General features: G+C 44.8%; 1 protein-coding gene across 1 annotated transcript; it reads left to right on the top strand.

Moving 5' to 3' along the window:
* The first annotated feature begins 557 nt into the window (after nt 1-557).
* On the top strand, nt 558-11,379 carry RTCB (RNA 2',3'-cyclic phosphate and 5'-OH ligase). Its single transcript, XM_075714872.1, has 12 exons — nt 558-675; nt 804-882; nt 1,601-1,668; nt 3,037-3,136; nt 4,408-4,564; nt 5,184-5,340; nt 6,454-6,613; nt 6,933-7,108; nt 8,283-8,471; nt 8,957-9,067; nt 9,750-9,869; nt 10,919-11,379. The coding sequence occupies exons 1-12, from the start codon at nt 583-585 to the stop codon at nt 11,024-11,026; spliced, it is 1,518 nt and encodes a 505-aa protein (XP_075570987.1). The 5' UTR covers nt 558-582; the 3' UTR covers nt 11,027-11,379.
* The last annotated feature ends 1,204 nt before the right edge of the window (nt 11,380-12,583 follow it).

The following is a 12,583-nucleotide window of genomic DNA, read 5'->3' on the forward strand; positions in this document are numbered from 1 at the left end:
ACAAAGCCAGCCCAAAAGTCGTATGCGGTGTGAGGGAGGTGGCAGCCAGCTACAAACCCGACTTCCTTCACCCCAACAGGGCCCGGGCCTGCACTCCCTTTCACACCCTCACCCCACGGGTACCGGGTGCCTCGCCCAGGCTGCCCCAGCCGCTCCGGTGCTGTGGGAGATGGCCCTGGCATGGGGCTAACTGGGGCCGGTCAGGGGGCTCGGCCCCGCATCTCTGCCAGGCTGGAGGGCCTGAGGGTCTCTGGGCCTCGCAGCATCACGCCCTGCCCGGCCTGAGGCAGGAGTAGAGAGAGTGCGTAAGCAAGCCGGGCGGCCAGAGAGGGCCGCTGAGCTGCCTCGGAGGTGAAGGGGGCGAGGGGCCTCCCCTGAACCGCCCCAGCCAGGGACGGCAGGGGGCGCCGGCAGCCGCCAGCTCCGCGCTCTCCCGCAGGAAGTTTGAGCCTCGGCGGCTCCTGTCCGCTGCCTGCCGCGGCCGGGCCGGCGTGACCCTCGGCGGCCGCCGTCGGTTCCTGCCGTGGGCTGGGTGCTGGTGGCCGCGCTGACGCGGAGCCGCCGAGCGGGAGCGCCGCCGCCATGAGCCGCAGCTACAACGATGAGCTGCAGTACCTGGACAAGATCGACAAGAACTGCTGGCGGATCAAGAAGGGCTTCGTGCCGAACATGCATGTGCGTGGGAGGGGGGCTGGGCTCTACCAGGAGCCCTTGGGTGGCCGGGCCGGGGTGGGGGGGTGGCCCGGCCCGGTGCGGCCGCAGCCCCGGCCCAGTGCCGGCCGCCCTAACTGGTCTCCCCGCAGGTGGAAGGCGTTTTCTACGTGAACGACCCGCTGGAGAAGCTGATGTTCGAGGAGCTGCGCAATGCCTGCCGCGGTGGAGGTGCGTCCGGCGCGGGGGAGCGGGTTGGGGGCCCTCTGACGTGGGGGTGTCCTCACACGCTCCTTGCCGTGGCTTCGAAGCCATCACCGAGCGGCTGGGCTCACCCCGCGCTGTCCGTGGGCCCTGAAGGGACCAGGGTGTAGCAGAGGCAGCGGGGGCAGGCCCTCTGCGTGTCCCAGCTGGCGCGTCTGGAGAGGCAGCGAACAGGAATGAGTTTTCACGCCTTGCCAGCCACTGCGGCCTGGTGAGCAGCACAGGGGTGTCACCTGCAGCTGCAGCACGTGCTGTGCCCAAATTGGATGGGTGGGCACAACCTTGCCGGCTGCTCTCTGTGCTCCGGAGCATTCTCTGAATACCTGCTCTCAGAGTTTGCTTTGGTGGGGGCTGCAGCCCAGGCCTGGCTGTTCTGTGTGGGACTGGATCCCAGGGCTGGATCCAGATCTGACAGCTGGGCTGGTGGTGGTACACTTCTGTTGTTAGCACAGATCGGTCTGCATTGGCACTAACACAGCAGAAGGAAGGCATTAGCATAATACCTCATTTAATGAAACTGCAGGTCGTGCATAATGCTAGGTGTTTTGTACCAGGTTAGAATACTTGCTGGTGGCTGACTTCTGTTTTGCCAGTGTTTCAAGCAACCTCTTTATAAAGTACTTCATTGTGATTGGCATAGTAAATTATCAGGTTACTTACTTTTTTTTTTTTTTTTTTTTTCCAGGTGCAGGTGGCTTTCTGCCTGCTATGAAACAGATTGGGAATGTGGCTGCATTACCTGGCATTGTTCATGTGAGTAACTGCTCTGAAAATGCTCTTTTTCTGTTCCTCTTTGCCAGGGATTTTTGCCTTCTAAATGGAAACTCTGGTGTGAGAAGGGGCGTGGACCCAAGTTCTTTTCAAGACAGTCTGTGTGTGTTAGGAACCTGTCTATGAGTAAAGAGTGCTTGCAAGGGCAGGCTGTAAAGCTAAGTTGTCAGAAAGGGAAGTATCTGCTTACTTCATTGACTGTCTTTTGACGTGAAGCTTTTTTAGCATTGTTTTATGCTGTTTCAGTTCACTTCAGCCACCTTTCCCTCACTGCTCATATTGTCTGTTTGTTGGTTTTGAGTTGCCTCTGCTGACCTGGAATGCATGGAGAAGTGAGGAGAGAGCAGGAAGCTATATGGTTGTCTGTGGTGTTGTTGCTGCCTTAATGTTGGTAGTGAGCCTTCCTGTGCACTCAACAGCGTGGTAACAGTTTAACATAGGTTGAAAATTTCCAATTTCTGACAGCGTTCTGGGTATTTGGGGCTTTTTTTTTTTGTTTGCTTAAATAGATTGCAGACTGCTGTTTGTGGTGTCCTAATCTAAACTTGCCAGGCTAGATATACTTTGGACTTGTGGAGCTGTGTAGAAGCATGCTCTTACTTTCTTTAATTAGTAGTAATATGAAAAGGTTCAATAAAAAGAATTCTTTTATAAATTATAATGACACAGCTCCTATCTTGTCCTATCTGGTCCTATCCTATCAGGATATCATCCTAAAAGGATGACTTTTTCCTGCCTACAGGGTGCAGTCTTCAGTCAGTGTTTGATGACACAGCTAAGAAAAGAAAATGCTGATGGTTTTATGATTCCATTCCATAGCATTGAACTTTTGCCTTGTTACATTTACAGTATTTAAATATTGCAGATGTCTCTAGGTGGAACTTGGTAAAGACAAACTTATCTTCACTCTTACGTCTCTGCGTTATGCTAGTCATAAGCCTTTGCCTGCATAAGTTTTGAATGCAAGGACTCTTGAGTCCAAGAAAAAGCTAGGTTAGAATTCAGTTTGAGATCACAATTCCTACCTTTAGGTGCTTAAGCTCTTGCTAAGTTTTCCTGAGATCTGGTCAAAAGAGCTAAGAGAGCTTCTCAGCTGACTAGCCACTGGGTGTTTGCTTCAGAGTGATATCTGCTCTCTGCTTTCTTTGACTGTCTGTCCTGTAACTGCAGGAGTTTAGATGCTTACCTGAATTGATGTGTTTACTCCATCTACGTCTGAACATCCATTCTCTCTTTGGTATATTTGTTTGCAAATGTGACAACCACTGCCACACGGCAAAGCATAACCAGGGTGACTCTGTGCAGCACAGGGTTTCATAAAACTTTAAAATTTCCTTCATTCTCTTTCAGAGATCGATAGGTCTTCCAGATGTCCATTCTGGCTATGGGTTTGCCATTGGCAACATGGCTGCCTTTGATATGAATGATCCTGAAGCAGTGGTTTCACCAGGTAAGGATGACTGACTTAACCTGCACTGAGAAATATTTGGGATGGTGTAAAAATAGTTTTTGAAATGGCAGGTCTTTACAGTACTTTATATACAGAAATGAAGCAAAAAATATGTGAATTATAGGGAGTTAAAAGGTGCTTAATTCTTGCACTCAGAATCTTTATTCTTTATGGAGCAGGTGGTTACACTGAAAACATCTAAACAGTACAGAGGGAATTGCCCTTGTGTTTTTTGGCATGGGATTGTGATATCTCTCAGTTTTGAAGGGAGAGCACAAGACTTTGAACTTGGGTTTTACCAGGCTGATAAAGAACTGACTGTTTTCTTTGAGCAATGTTTGAAAACATCTTTTGAGAATATTTCTACACTTTATTAAAAATGTGATCTTAAAATATGTCTGTCTTTTTAATAAACACCTGGGTCTTTAATTACTGATGGTCTGGAGATGCTTTTGTGGTTGTCATGAAACATGATATTCATGTTTCAGGTTTGTTTTGAGGCAGTTCCAGTGCTTGTGATTGACTCAAACCCAAGATCTCTTAGTCTGTTACCCCCCTCTGACACTAGTTAATACCAGAACCTTCATACTAAAGGTGGCGTGATTGATCTTTCACATTAGGCCTTGCCCTGCAGTATTTATTTTTATTAAATAGTAAGAGTTAAGCGAAACACTAAGCAGTGAAGTTTAATATTCTCTGTAAATATTTATTACTTATTATAACTAGTTATTATTTATTCCAGTGAAGATTCAAAACAGACTTGCTTTCAGGGACTTGCTTTTGAGAACATCTTACATCAGGGAGCCATGCTAAGATCTGTCACTTTTCTTCTGACTTTAGGCAGAAGACCAGGAACATCCTCTCTGCTTTCGGTGGACAGTATATTTTATAGTTGTGTCTACTTCTCTTTGTCTACTTGTTGGAGCAACTTTGTAAACAGAGAGCTCTGTAGGCCATTGTACAGCTATGTCTGTAGAGCATATGCTCGAGACTGAAAAACTGTTTGGGTTTTTTTAAGACTGTTCAAGTTTTTCTCTGCAAGACTACATTTTTGGCTGTCTTGAAGTCTGAGACTTCATGTAAATCTATTAAAATGAAGCTTAATGCAGTTCTGCCTTTTTGACAGTATTGTGTCAGAAAGAAGGTTTAAGATGACAGCATTCAGTACATACTCCCTGTCAGCAGGTCACTGATTTAATGCAAGTATTCAGCAAGTACTTGCCATCAGCACACTTTGTTTATTAACTCCATGGCTTTTTCTACACTTCTAGGTGGTGTCGGATTTGACATCAACTGTGGTGTCCGCTTACTGCGTACAAATTTGGATGAAAGTGATGTGCAGCCTGTGAAGGAGCAGCTTGCCCAGGCTATGTTTGACCACATTCCTGTTGGTGTCGGCTCCAAAGGTGTCATCCCCATGAACGCCAAGTAAGAGAATGACTTTGTGCATGCGTCACTAGAGGGGACATTTCTGGTGTTTATTTTGATGAAAGATTCATCAGTGGGAGACTTTAAGAAAGAAAAATTATTTCTAAAACTCTTTCCATTCTTTCTGCATATGTGCTTCACCAGGAGGACTGGCATAATCCTCACTGCACAAAGTCAGCTGTTTCTTCCCCCATTTAAAACCCTGAAATAACTAAAAGTTCTTGAAAGGTTCTCATTCCTTCTGACAGAAGACCTCCATGAACGTAAAGGTATTTTTTTTGAAAGGGATGAGAGAGAAAATAGGATATTGCCCATGCAACAAAGAGGAAAAAGTAATGACCTACCTAAAGTTAATATATTTGTAGAGCTTGATTTTAATGAAGTATTAAGAAGTTGGACTTGTTGTTAGAGGAGTTGGGGGCTGATCATAAAATCATACAATAATTTAGGTTGGATGGGATCTCTTGAGGTCATCTCGTCCAACTCCTTGCATGAAGGAGGGCTAACTCTGAAGGTAGGTCTAACAGCAAAGTTGTATCAGGTTGCTCAGGGCCATATTCAGTGGAGTTTTGAGTATTTCCAAGGATAACCACTTTATGTAGGTGTTTGATAATTGCAGGGATTTGGAAGAGGCGCTAGAGATGGGTGTGGACTGGTCTCTCCGGGAAGGCTATGCCTGGGCAGAGGACAAGGAGCACTGTGAGGAATATGGAAGAATGCTGCAGGCTGACCCCAACAAGGTCTCCTCAAGAGCAAAGAAGAGGGGCCTGCCTCAGGTAATGTTATGTTTCAGGAGGGCTGTGAGCACTCCCAGGGTTCAAATGTAAAGGTTAGCGGGTAGTTCTCTAATTTTGTGTCTTTTCTTGAAACTCTGCCTGGCATTTCTGGGCAGAGGGAAAGGTGAGATGGTGGGGCCGTTTCCGAATAATTCGTGACAGAACTGTAACAGAGGGAAACGATACTGGGCATACCCAAGGTCCCTGGGGCCATCAGGTTTTCATCAGTTAACACCTGGTGCTGGAAGTCATGTCCGATAGCACTTCCCCATCCAGATACAGTTTTGTTTTAAAGAGACAGGCAAATTATTCTGTAGCTTTTCTCCTTGTTTGTTCAGCAAGTTCATAGCAGGGCAGGGAAGGATATCATGATAAATGGAACTAGCTCATAATTTTGAATTGCAGTTCAAGGGTTAGATTATATTTCTATACATAGCATCTCATTGCTCTGGGCGAAACACTTTTGAGATGGCTATACTAACGCTACCATTTGTAAAGCTTTCTTTTATATGATTTCTCGAGTTTTACGAATTGTGGCACTGCAAGATTATAGCATTTTAACCTCAAAATAATCTTACGCCCTCAATTTTCACATCTGCCTTGCAAATAAGTGATCATCTGTTACAGAGTTGAAAAAAATTGGGCTTGGAAATGGAATATCTTGCTTTAATCTAAAATGTTGTAAGTACCTAATCAACAGGGTGTTGTAACTTCCTTGTGGAATTATAACCAAGTATAAGACTATATGTCTGCCTTGCCTATACAAATTGAAGATGAATTCTCAATACTCTACTTTTCTCATCTTTCAACTAGGCCTAAGTAAGTTGGAAAAAAGTGGCAGCACAGTCTGTAGATCCTGGCCCTTCTGTTTAATCGCAGTCTTGTTCCAACAGTAAAAATAGTTATAAATCTGAACAAAGAGGACAGTGATAATGCTACCGTGTTCTACTTCCTTTCAGTTTATATGGGGATTTTAGTGTTCATGGAAAAACTTTTCTAAAACCGAAACCTTGCTGTAGCAATTTGTCCCGTTACACATATTCCTGTAGCTCTCCCCTGTGCTCCCAGAGGTGCTTTACTAGCACTGTCTGATCAGTGTGTTGTGATTGACAGCTGGGGACCCTGGGAGCCGGAAACCATTACGCCGAGATCCAGGTTGTGGATGATATTTACAACGAATATGCTGCCAGGAAGATGGGCATTGACCACAAAGGGCAGGTGTGCGTGATGATCCACAGTGGCAGCAGAGGCCTGGGCCACCAAGTTGCCACAGGTATGGTCTGACTGGCATGGGTACCTGGAGTGAAGCAAACTTCTCGGTATAGTCTTGTTATTGACAGTAAACTCCAGCACCAAAGAGCATTTCTTGCAGTGTAATCGCTGAGTCTGTTCTGAGTTGCCTTGACAGGGGTTGTCTGTTTGCAAACAATTGATAGTGTTCTGGCACAGGTTTGCTTTTGCATTTAAGAAGAAGCTGTAGGTTTGACCATCGGACAGACAAATTCAGAATAGAAATTGTAGACACCCATGTTAATCTCAGAGATTGAAATAAAATTAAGAAGTCACTTAGACTTACTGGTTTTATTCCCCAGATGCATTGGTGGCTATGGAAAAAGCTATGAAACGGGACAAAATCATAGTGAATGATCGCCAGCTGGCATGTGCCAGGATTGCCTCTGCAGAGGGACAGGACTACTTGAAGGGAATGGCAGCTGCTGGAAACTATGCATGGGTCAACCGCTCTTCTATGACTTTTCTAACAAGACAGGTAGGAGCAGAGTCTCTGATGCAAATATTTTGATACACATCTCCCGCTTTATGCCAGACATAAGGAACACAGAGTAGCTGCAGTATTTTAACATCATTTTAATTTTTGTGCTTGTCGTGGTTTAGCCCCAGCCAGCAACTAAGCACCACGCAGCCGCTCGCTCACTCCCCCTACCCTGATGGGATGGGGGAGAGAATCAGAGGAGTAAGAGTGAGAAACACTCCTGGGTTGAGATAAGAACAGTTTAATAATTGAAATAAAGTAAAATAGTAATGCTAATAGTAATAGTATAATAATGATAATAATAATAATGATATACAAAGCAAGTGATGCACAATGCAATTGCTCACCACCCGCCGACCGATACCCAGACAGTTCCCGAGCAGCGATCGCTGCTCTTCGGCCAACCCCCCCCAGTTTCTATACTGAGCATGACGTCATATGGCATGGAATAGCCCTCTGGGCAGTCTGGATCAACTGTCTTGGCTGTGCCCCCTTCCAGTTTCTTGTGTACCTGGCAGAGCATGGGAAGCTGAAAAGTCCTTGACTAGCATAAGCAGTACTCAGCAACAACTAAAAACATCAGTGTGTTATCAACATTCTTCTCATACTAAATCCAAAACACAGCACTATGCCTGCTACTAGGAAGAAAATTAACTCTATCCCAGCCGAAACCAGGACAGTGCTTCTTAAACTGTGTTTTCTGGAGAGACTTACGCAAAGCTGCAGTCATGGGCAAGCCATCTAAAACCTCTCAACATCACTGGATTGTACTTGCAGAATCCACTTTGGCAATATTTTTGAAAATGCCTTGAAATGGAAGAAGTGGATACAAGAAAATTGTTTTTACACTGCTGAAGCCATCTTTTCAGAATTGCAAGAACTTATCTAGCTGATATCTGACTGAATTCCAGCATTAAAGCTGCCAATGGGCAGATAAACAATCTAGGCAGTCCAATTCTGTCACACTCAGCGTTGTTATTTAATTCCGTTGTAGCTGAATTTGACTGAAGTTTCTTACCTGCCATGCCAAATGTTTAGGTCAGTGACTTATCAGTAAGAAACACTTTCAAGCAAATTTGTTCCTTTTAATTCCTAAAAAGATTGTAAATCTTCCACATGTACACAGCAGTTACCATCTTGTACTTCACATCCCGATTTGCTCTCTTTTTAGGCCTTTGCCAAAGTCTTTAACACAACCCCAGATGACCTTGATATGCATGTTATCTATGATGTGTCTCACAACATTGCCAAAGTGGAGCAACATGTAGTGGATGGAAAGGAGCGGACTCTGCTGGTGCACAGAAAGGGATCAACCAGGGCCTTCCCTCCTCACCATCCTCTTATCGCTGTTGATTATCAAGTAAGTTCAGCTGTGGGAGAAGGAAATCAGAAGAGAATTCTGGATGAATCTGACAATTTAGGGTCCCTAACACAGATCTAAATGCTGTGAGTTCCTTTTTTGAGGTAACAGCGCTGGAACCGTAATGGGGTGGCAACGTTCTGCTTGTCTTGTGTGTTAGATCTTTGGGACACTGAGCTCCCTCTTCTGCTCCACACCCACAATGGTTGGAAGATCATGAAGGGAAAGAAGTGTTTCATACCTAGGGCAGGCTTCAGTGATTTGCCTTGTCTGTCTGTGGACACAAGTCTTTTAATCTGCTGGTCTGCATCTTTCAGTGCAGTTATTTCTCCAGAATCCTTGATATCAGGCACCCGAGGCAAGCAGGGATGCTCTGAGGGAATGTGAACCTGACCTCCTTTTCTGGAGATACAGCTCCTCTCAGGCTTTTATTAAGAATGAGTTTTTTAGGCTTTTTCTTGTGAATTAATACTTTGCATCCACAGCTGACTGGACAGCCTGTTTTGATCGGCGGCACTATGGGCACCTGTAGCTATGTTCTTACTGGCACAGAGCAAGGCATGACTGAGACCTTCGGAACTACTTGCCATGGAGCTGTAAGTCAAAAAGTTATTTCAGGAAGGGATTGGAATGAGACGGTCAGCCAGAGAACAAGGTTTTTCAAGGGTCATCCAGTGTGTGATTCATCTGTTAGTCATACAAGTAGAGAGTAGCCTTGCCACAGTAATCCCAGCCCAGGAGGACTGCAGCTAAAAGTCCCCTTTGTCCCATACTGAGTAGTTTTGACGACTACTGCCAAAGATGTAGAGGGTGCTGCTTTATACAAGGCAAATGTTAGGATGAAGATGTGGAGAATGAGCTCCTCTTACCAAATTCTGGTATCTCTGAAATAACAAGAAGGATTAACTGTGATGAGGCTGTCCATATAAAACTCCTCAGTAGTTAGAAGAAGGTTTTTTTCTCTCCTGTTATTTACAGTGTGAGACAGGATGATTGAGGAAGATAAATAGCTTCCAGTAAAACCCTGACGCCTGAACACTGTCTGACAAGTGGTTTGGGTAAAAAGACACTTGCAGACTAGTATGTTATACACATGGAACTTTTCCTAGCAATCATATGTGTGATTTTTGCAGGAGCCCACCACCTAAAGTCTAAATTAATTTCCTGTTTTGTGGTTTACTGTGGTCTGTGCTCTCAGCCATTCTGTGTTTACTTATAATGTAATAATGTTTTTCCAAACTGCTGCAAAAAAATAGAACTAACAAAACTGCTGTCTAGGGTCGTGCACTGTCTCGAGCCAAATCTCGACGTAACTTGGACTTCCAGGATGTATTGGACAAGCTGGCTGACATGGGCATTGCCATCCGTGTTGCTTCTCCCAAACTGGTCATGGAAGAAGTGAGTTTAATACTTCATTATCTGAGAGGGAAAAAGGAGTCTTGCTCCTTGGCTGAATGACCCTCCCTGACTTGCTCTTTTGCATTGCTAAGTGATCGCTAGTACTCTAAACAGCTTGTGCAATTTTCGATAGAGCTGTTTTTTGGAAAATAATGTGAAGTATTCCCTGTCCCTAAAATTCTGCTGAAATGGGAGATGACTCTTTGACAGGTTTTGGGGGGTATGCTTTTTTCTTCTGCCTGGCGATAGGGATAATTACTATTGACCCTGAGAAGTCTTTGTGTGAGCATCACAGTAGTTATGTTTTATGGATTCTGTTCTTGAATGATGTTCTCCCAACTTTAAACTTAGTTTACACTGCAGCTGTCGTGTAGATTATTAGCAGTGTATGAAAGATCCACCTCTTTTAAGATGAATTCCTGTATGTGCTCAAGAAGAAGAGAATTCTGAGTGGCTAGAAAACTGAATATCGTGACTTCCAATTCCTCTGCACTAACATGATAGAATGTCTTCTGTTCACAACCTCACTTATAGAAGCGTGTTAATCATTTGGAACTATGCTGTTATGGGTGTTGGTGTTGTACAAACATGTTGATTGCATTAAAATCTCTATTTAAGGGCAGCTTCCTTGTCAGAATGCTGGAGGGGGAAGCTCTAGACTTCAACCCTGATTCCTGTCACTAAGGGGCAGTGCAGATAAATCTTAAAGGCTATCTGTAAGGAGAAAGTTGGAGTGACTTCCTGTCAGATAATGAGGCTTGACATTCTCACATGCTGGTGGACTGGATTATCTGAGAATATAGGGAAAACTGAACCAAAATAGCTAGTATTTTATCTGAAATACAGTGAAGCTTATTTGGAAAGTTAAATGTCTCATAGATTTCTTAGATATGTAAGGTGGCCAGATGCTCAGTATGTTCACCTACTTCTATACCCTCAATTCATATGATTCTATTTTTGCGAAGAGGGGATATCAAAAGCCTACATCTAACTTCCTGTGACTTTGGCTTGTTTATAGTTTTGTCTTTTTTTCTCTCTTCCCCCTGCAGGCACCAGAGTCTTATAAGAACGTGACAGATGTGGTTAACACCTGCCATGCAGCTGGCATCAGCAAGAAAGCCATTAAACTGAGGCCTATTGCTGTTATAAAAGGCTAGGAACTGACAAGGCAGCAGAAACGCACCCACATCTCCAGGCCTTACAGAAAACTGACTAGAACCATCATCTTCCCACACCTCTTGGACTCTATAGGATGCTCAGATATCACATCCCTGTTCTGGAAACACAACAGATGAGGATACCCCTATTTTAAACCACTCCTAGGCATAATTAATGCCTCCCTACCCCCCTCCTTGTCATATGGTGTTCTTTTCTTGTGATGAAAGGGCAAAAAAATAAGTAAGTCTTGGTTTTTGTATGCAGTCCCTCCCCCATTTGCCTGATGATTCCACAGGCAGGACCTCAGACTTGCCTGAGTTGTCACTAATTGCTGTGCTGCAAGACCACCTCCATCAGCTGGAGGCGTATGGAGATGGCGTAGGAACCAGACGTGCTGTCTCCACACTGAGTGCCTGGAGCTCTTCCTGCATATAGAAGTACTCTGATAGGCAGGGCATAGCGCTTCTGGGCAGGGAGAAGTTACTCTGTTTGCAGATACCCTTATGCATAGTCTATATTGTCGCATGTTTGTGGCAATTGGGTAAGAAATACAGAGTTGGGAGTCTCCCACTTGGGTTGAGCGAGACTAGCTAGGCTTGAGGCACAGTCCTCCCCTCTTCCCCCACCCTCTCCCATTTAACGCAGCACCTGGGGTACTTGGCACAGTACAAGTAGGTGTTCCACAGTCTTGTGGAAATGCTAGTGGACTGAGTATGTTGCTTTGAAAGGTTTTGTTTGCCTAGTAAAAGTTGTGACTTAACAACTTACAGATGTGCTAATCCAACATTTTGCAAAGTCCTAAGCATGTAAAAGTTGGATTGGACAATATTGCTCACTGTGTCCTGCAGCTCTGATTCAAGTGAGTCCAGTTGCAGGGTCAGGCCCAGTACGATGTGATTTGTGATGTTTCTTTTACATTCATTAACTAAGACTGGAGAGGAAGCTGACCATCCCCACTAGATCATTTTGTTGATTACAAATAAAATGGGAAGATGGATACTGCAGTGTGTCTGTGTCATGTTTATTCTGTGGCTAAAATGTCTGTTGTCTACTCTAAAGTACATATATGAGCTTGAAACCCACCACTTTTTGTCTTCGGCTGATGGATCTTGCAAAGAAACGTGCAGACGGCAGAATTTCTTGCAGGATACAAGAGACGGGCAATGTAGTGCTGTTTTCTCAACTTGGTTATGACAAGAGTGCGATACCTACGATTTGTCTTTCTCAGGGCCTCCGGGGTCCACCTCCCTGGGTAGGGGATGGAGCTTGCCTGTAAGCCTGTATGCAGACACAAGAGGGCGGCTGGAGGAAAACAAAACCTCAAAGCAGGAGTGGAGCCCTGCCAGGGGCTCGTAAAAGGAGCAGATAGTGATTGATGGACAGGAGTGCCTTTTGATGAAACAGTCCTTTAAGTTCAGGATCTTAGCTGAAACCTGTTGATTTCAGGAGGCATAATGGCGTTTTGCTGTCTTAATCACTTTGTGGTTATTGGTTTCTTAAGTTCAAATACTGTATTTGCTGCAGGTTCAGAAGCAGTGCATGCAGTGATCGTCACT

This window comes from Pelecanus crispus, chromosome 1 (genome assembly GCF_030463565.1).
Source record: "Pelecanus crispus isolate bPelCri1 chromosome 1, bPelCri1.pri, whole genome shotgun sequence".
NCBI classification, from domain to species: Eukaryota; Metazoa; Chordata; class Aves; order Pelecaniformes; family Pelecanidae; genus Pelecanus; species Pelecanus crispus.

What these genes read in the sequence shown, in the direction of transcription:
- RTCB (XM_075714872.1), top strand. Translation starts at nt 583, where the DNA reads ATGAGCCGCAGCTACAACGATGAGCTGCAGTACCTGGACAAGATCGAC. An exon ending in AGAAGAGGGGCCTGCCTCAG is followed by an intron (nt 5,341 to 6,453) that starts GTAATGTTATGT and finishes TGTGATTGACAG; the next exon opens with CTGGGGACCCTGGGAGCCGG. An exon ending in TGACTTTTCTAACAAGACAG is followed by an intron (nt 7,109 to 8,282) that starts GTAGGAGCAGAG and finishes CTCTCTTTTTAG; the next exon opens with GCCTTTGCCAAAGTCTTTAA.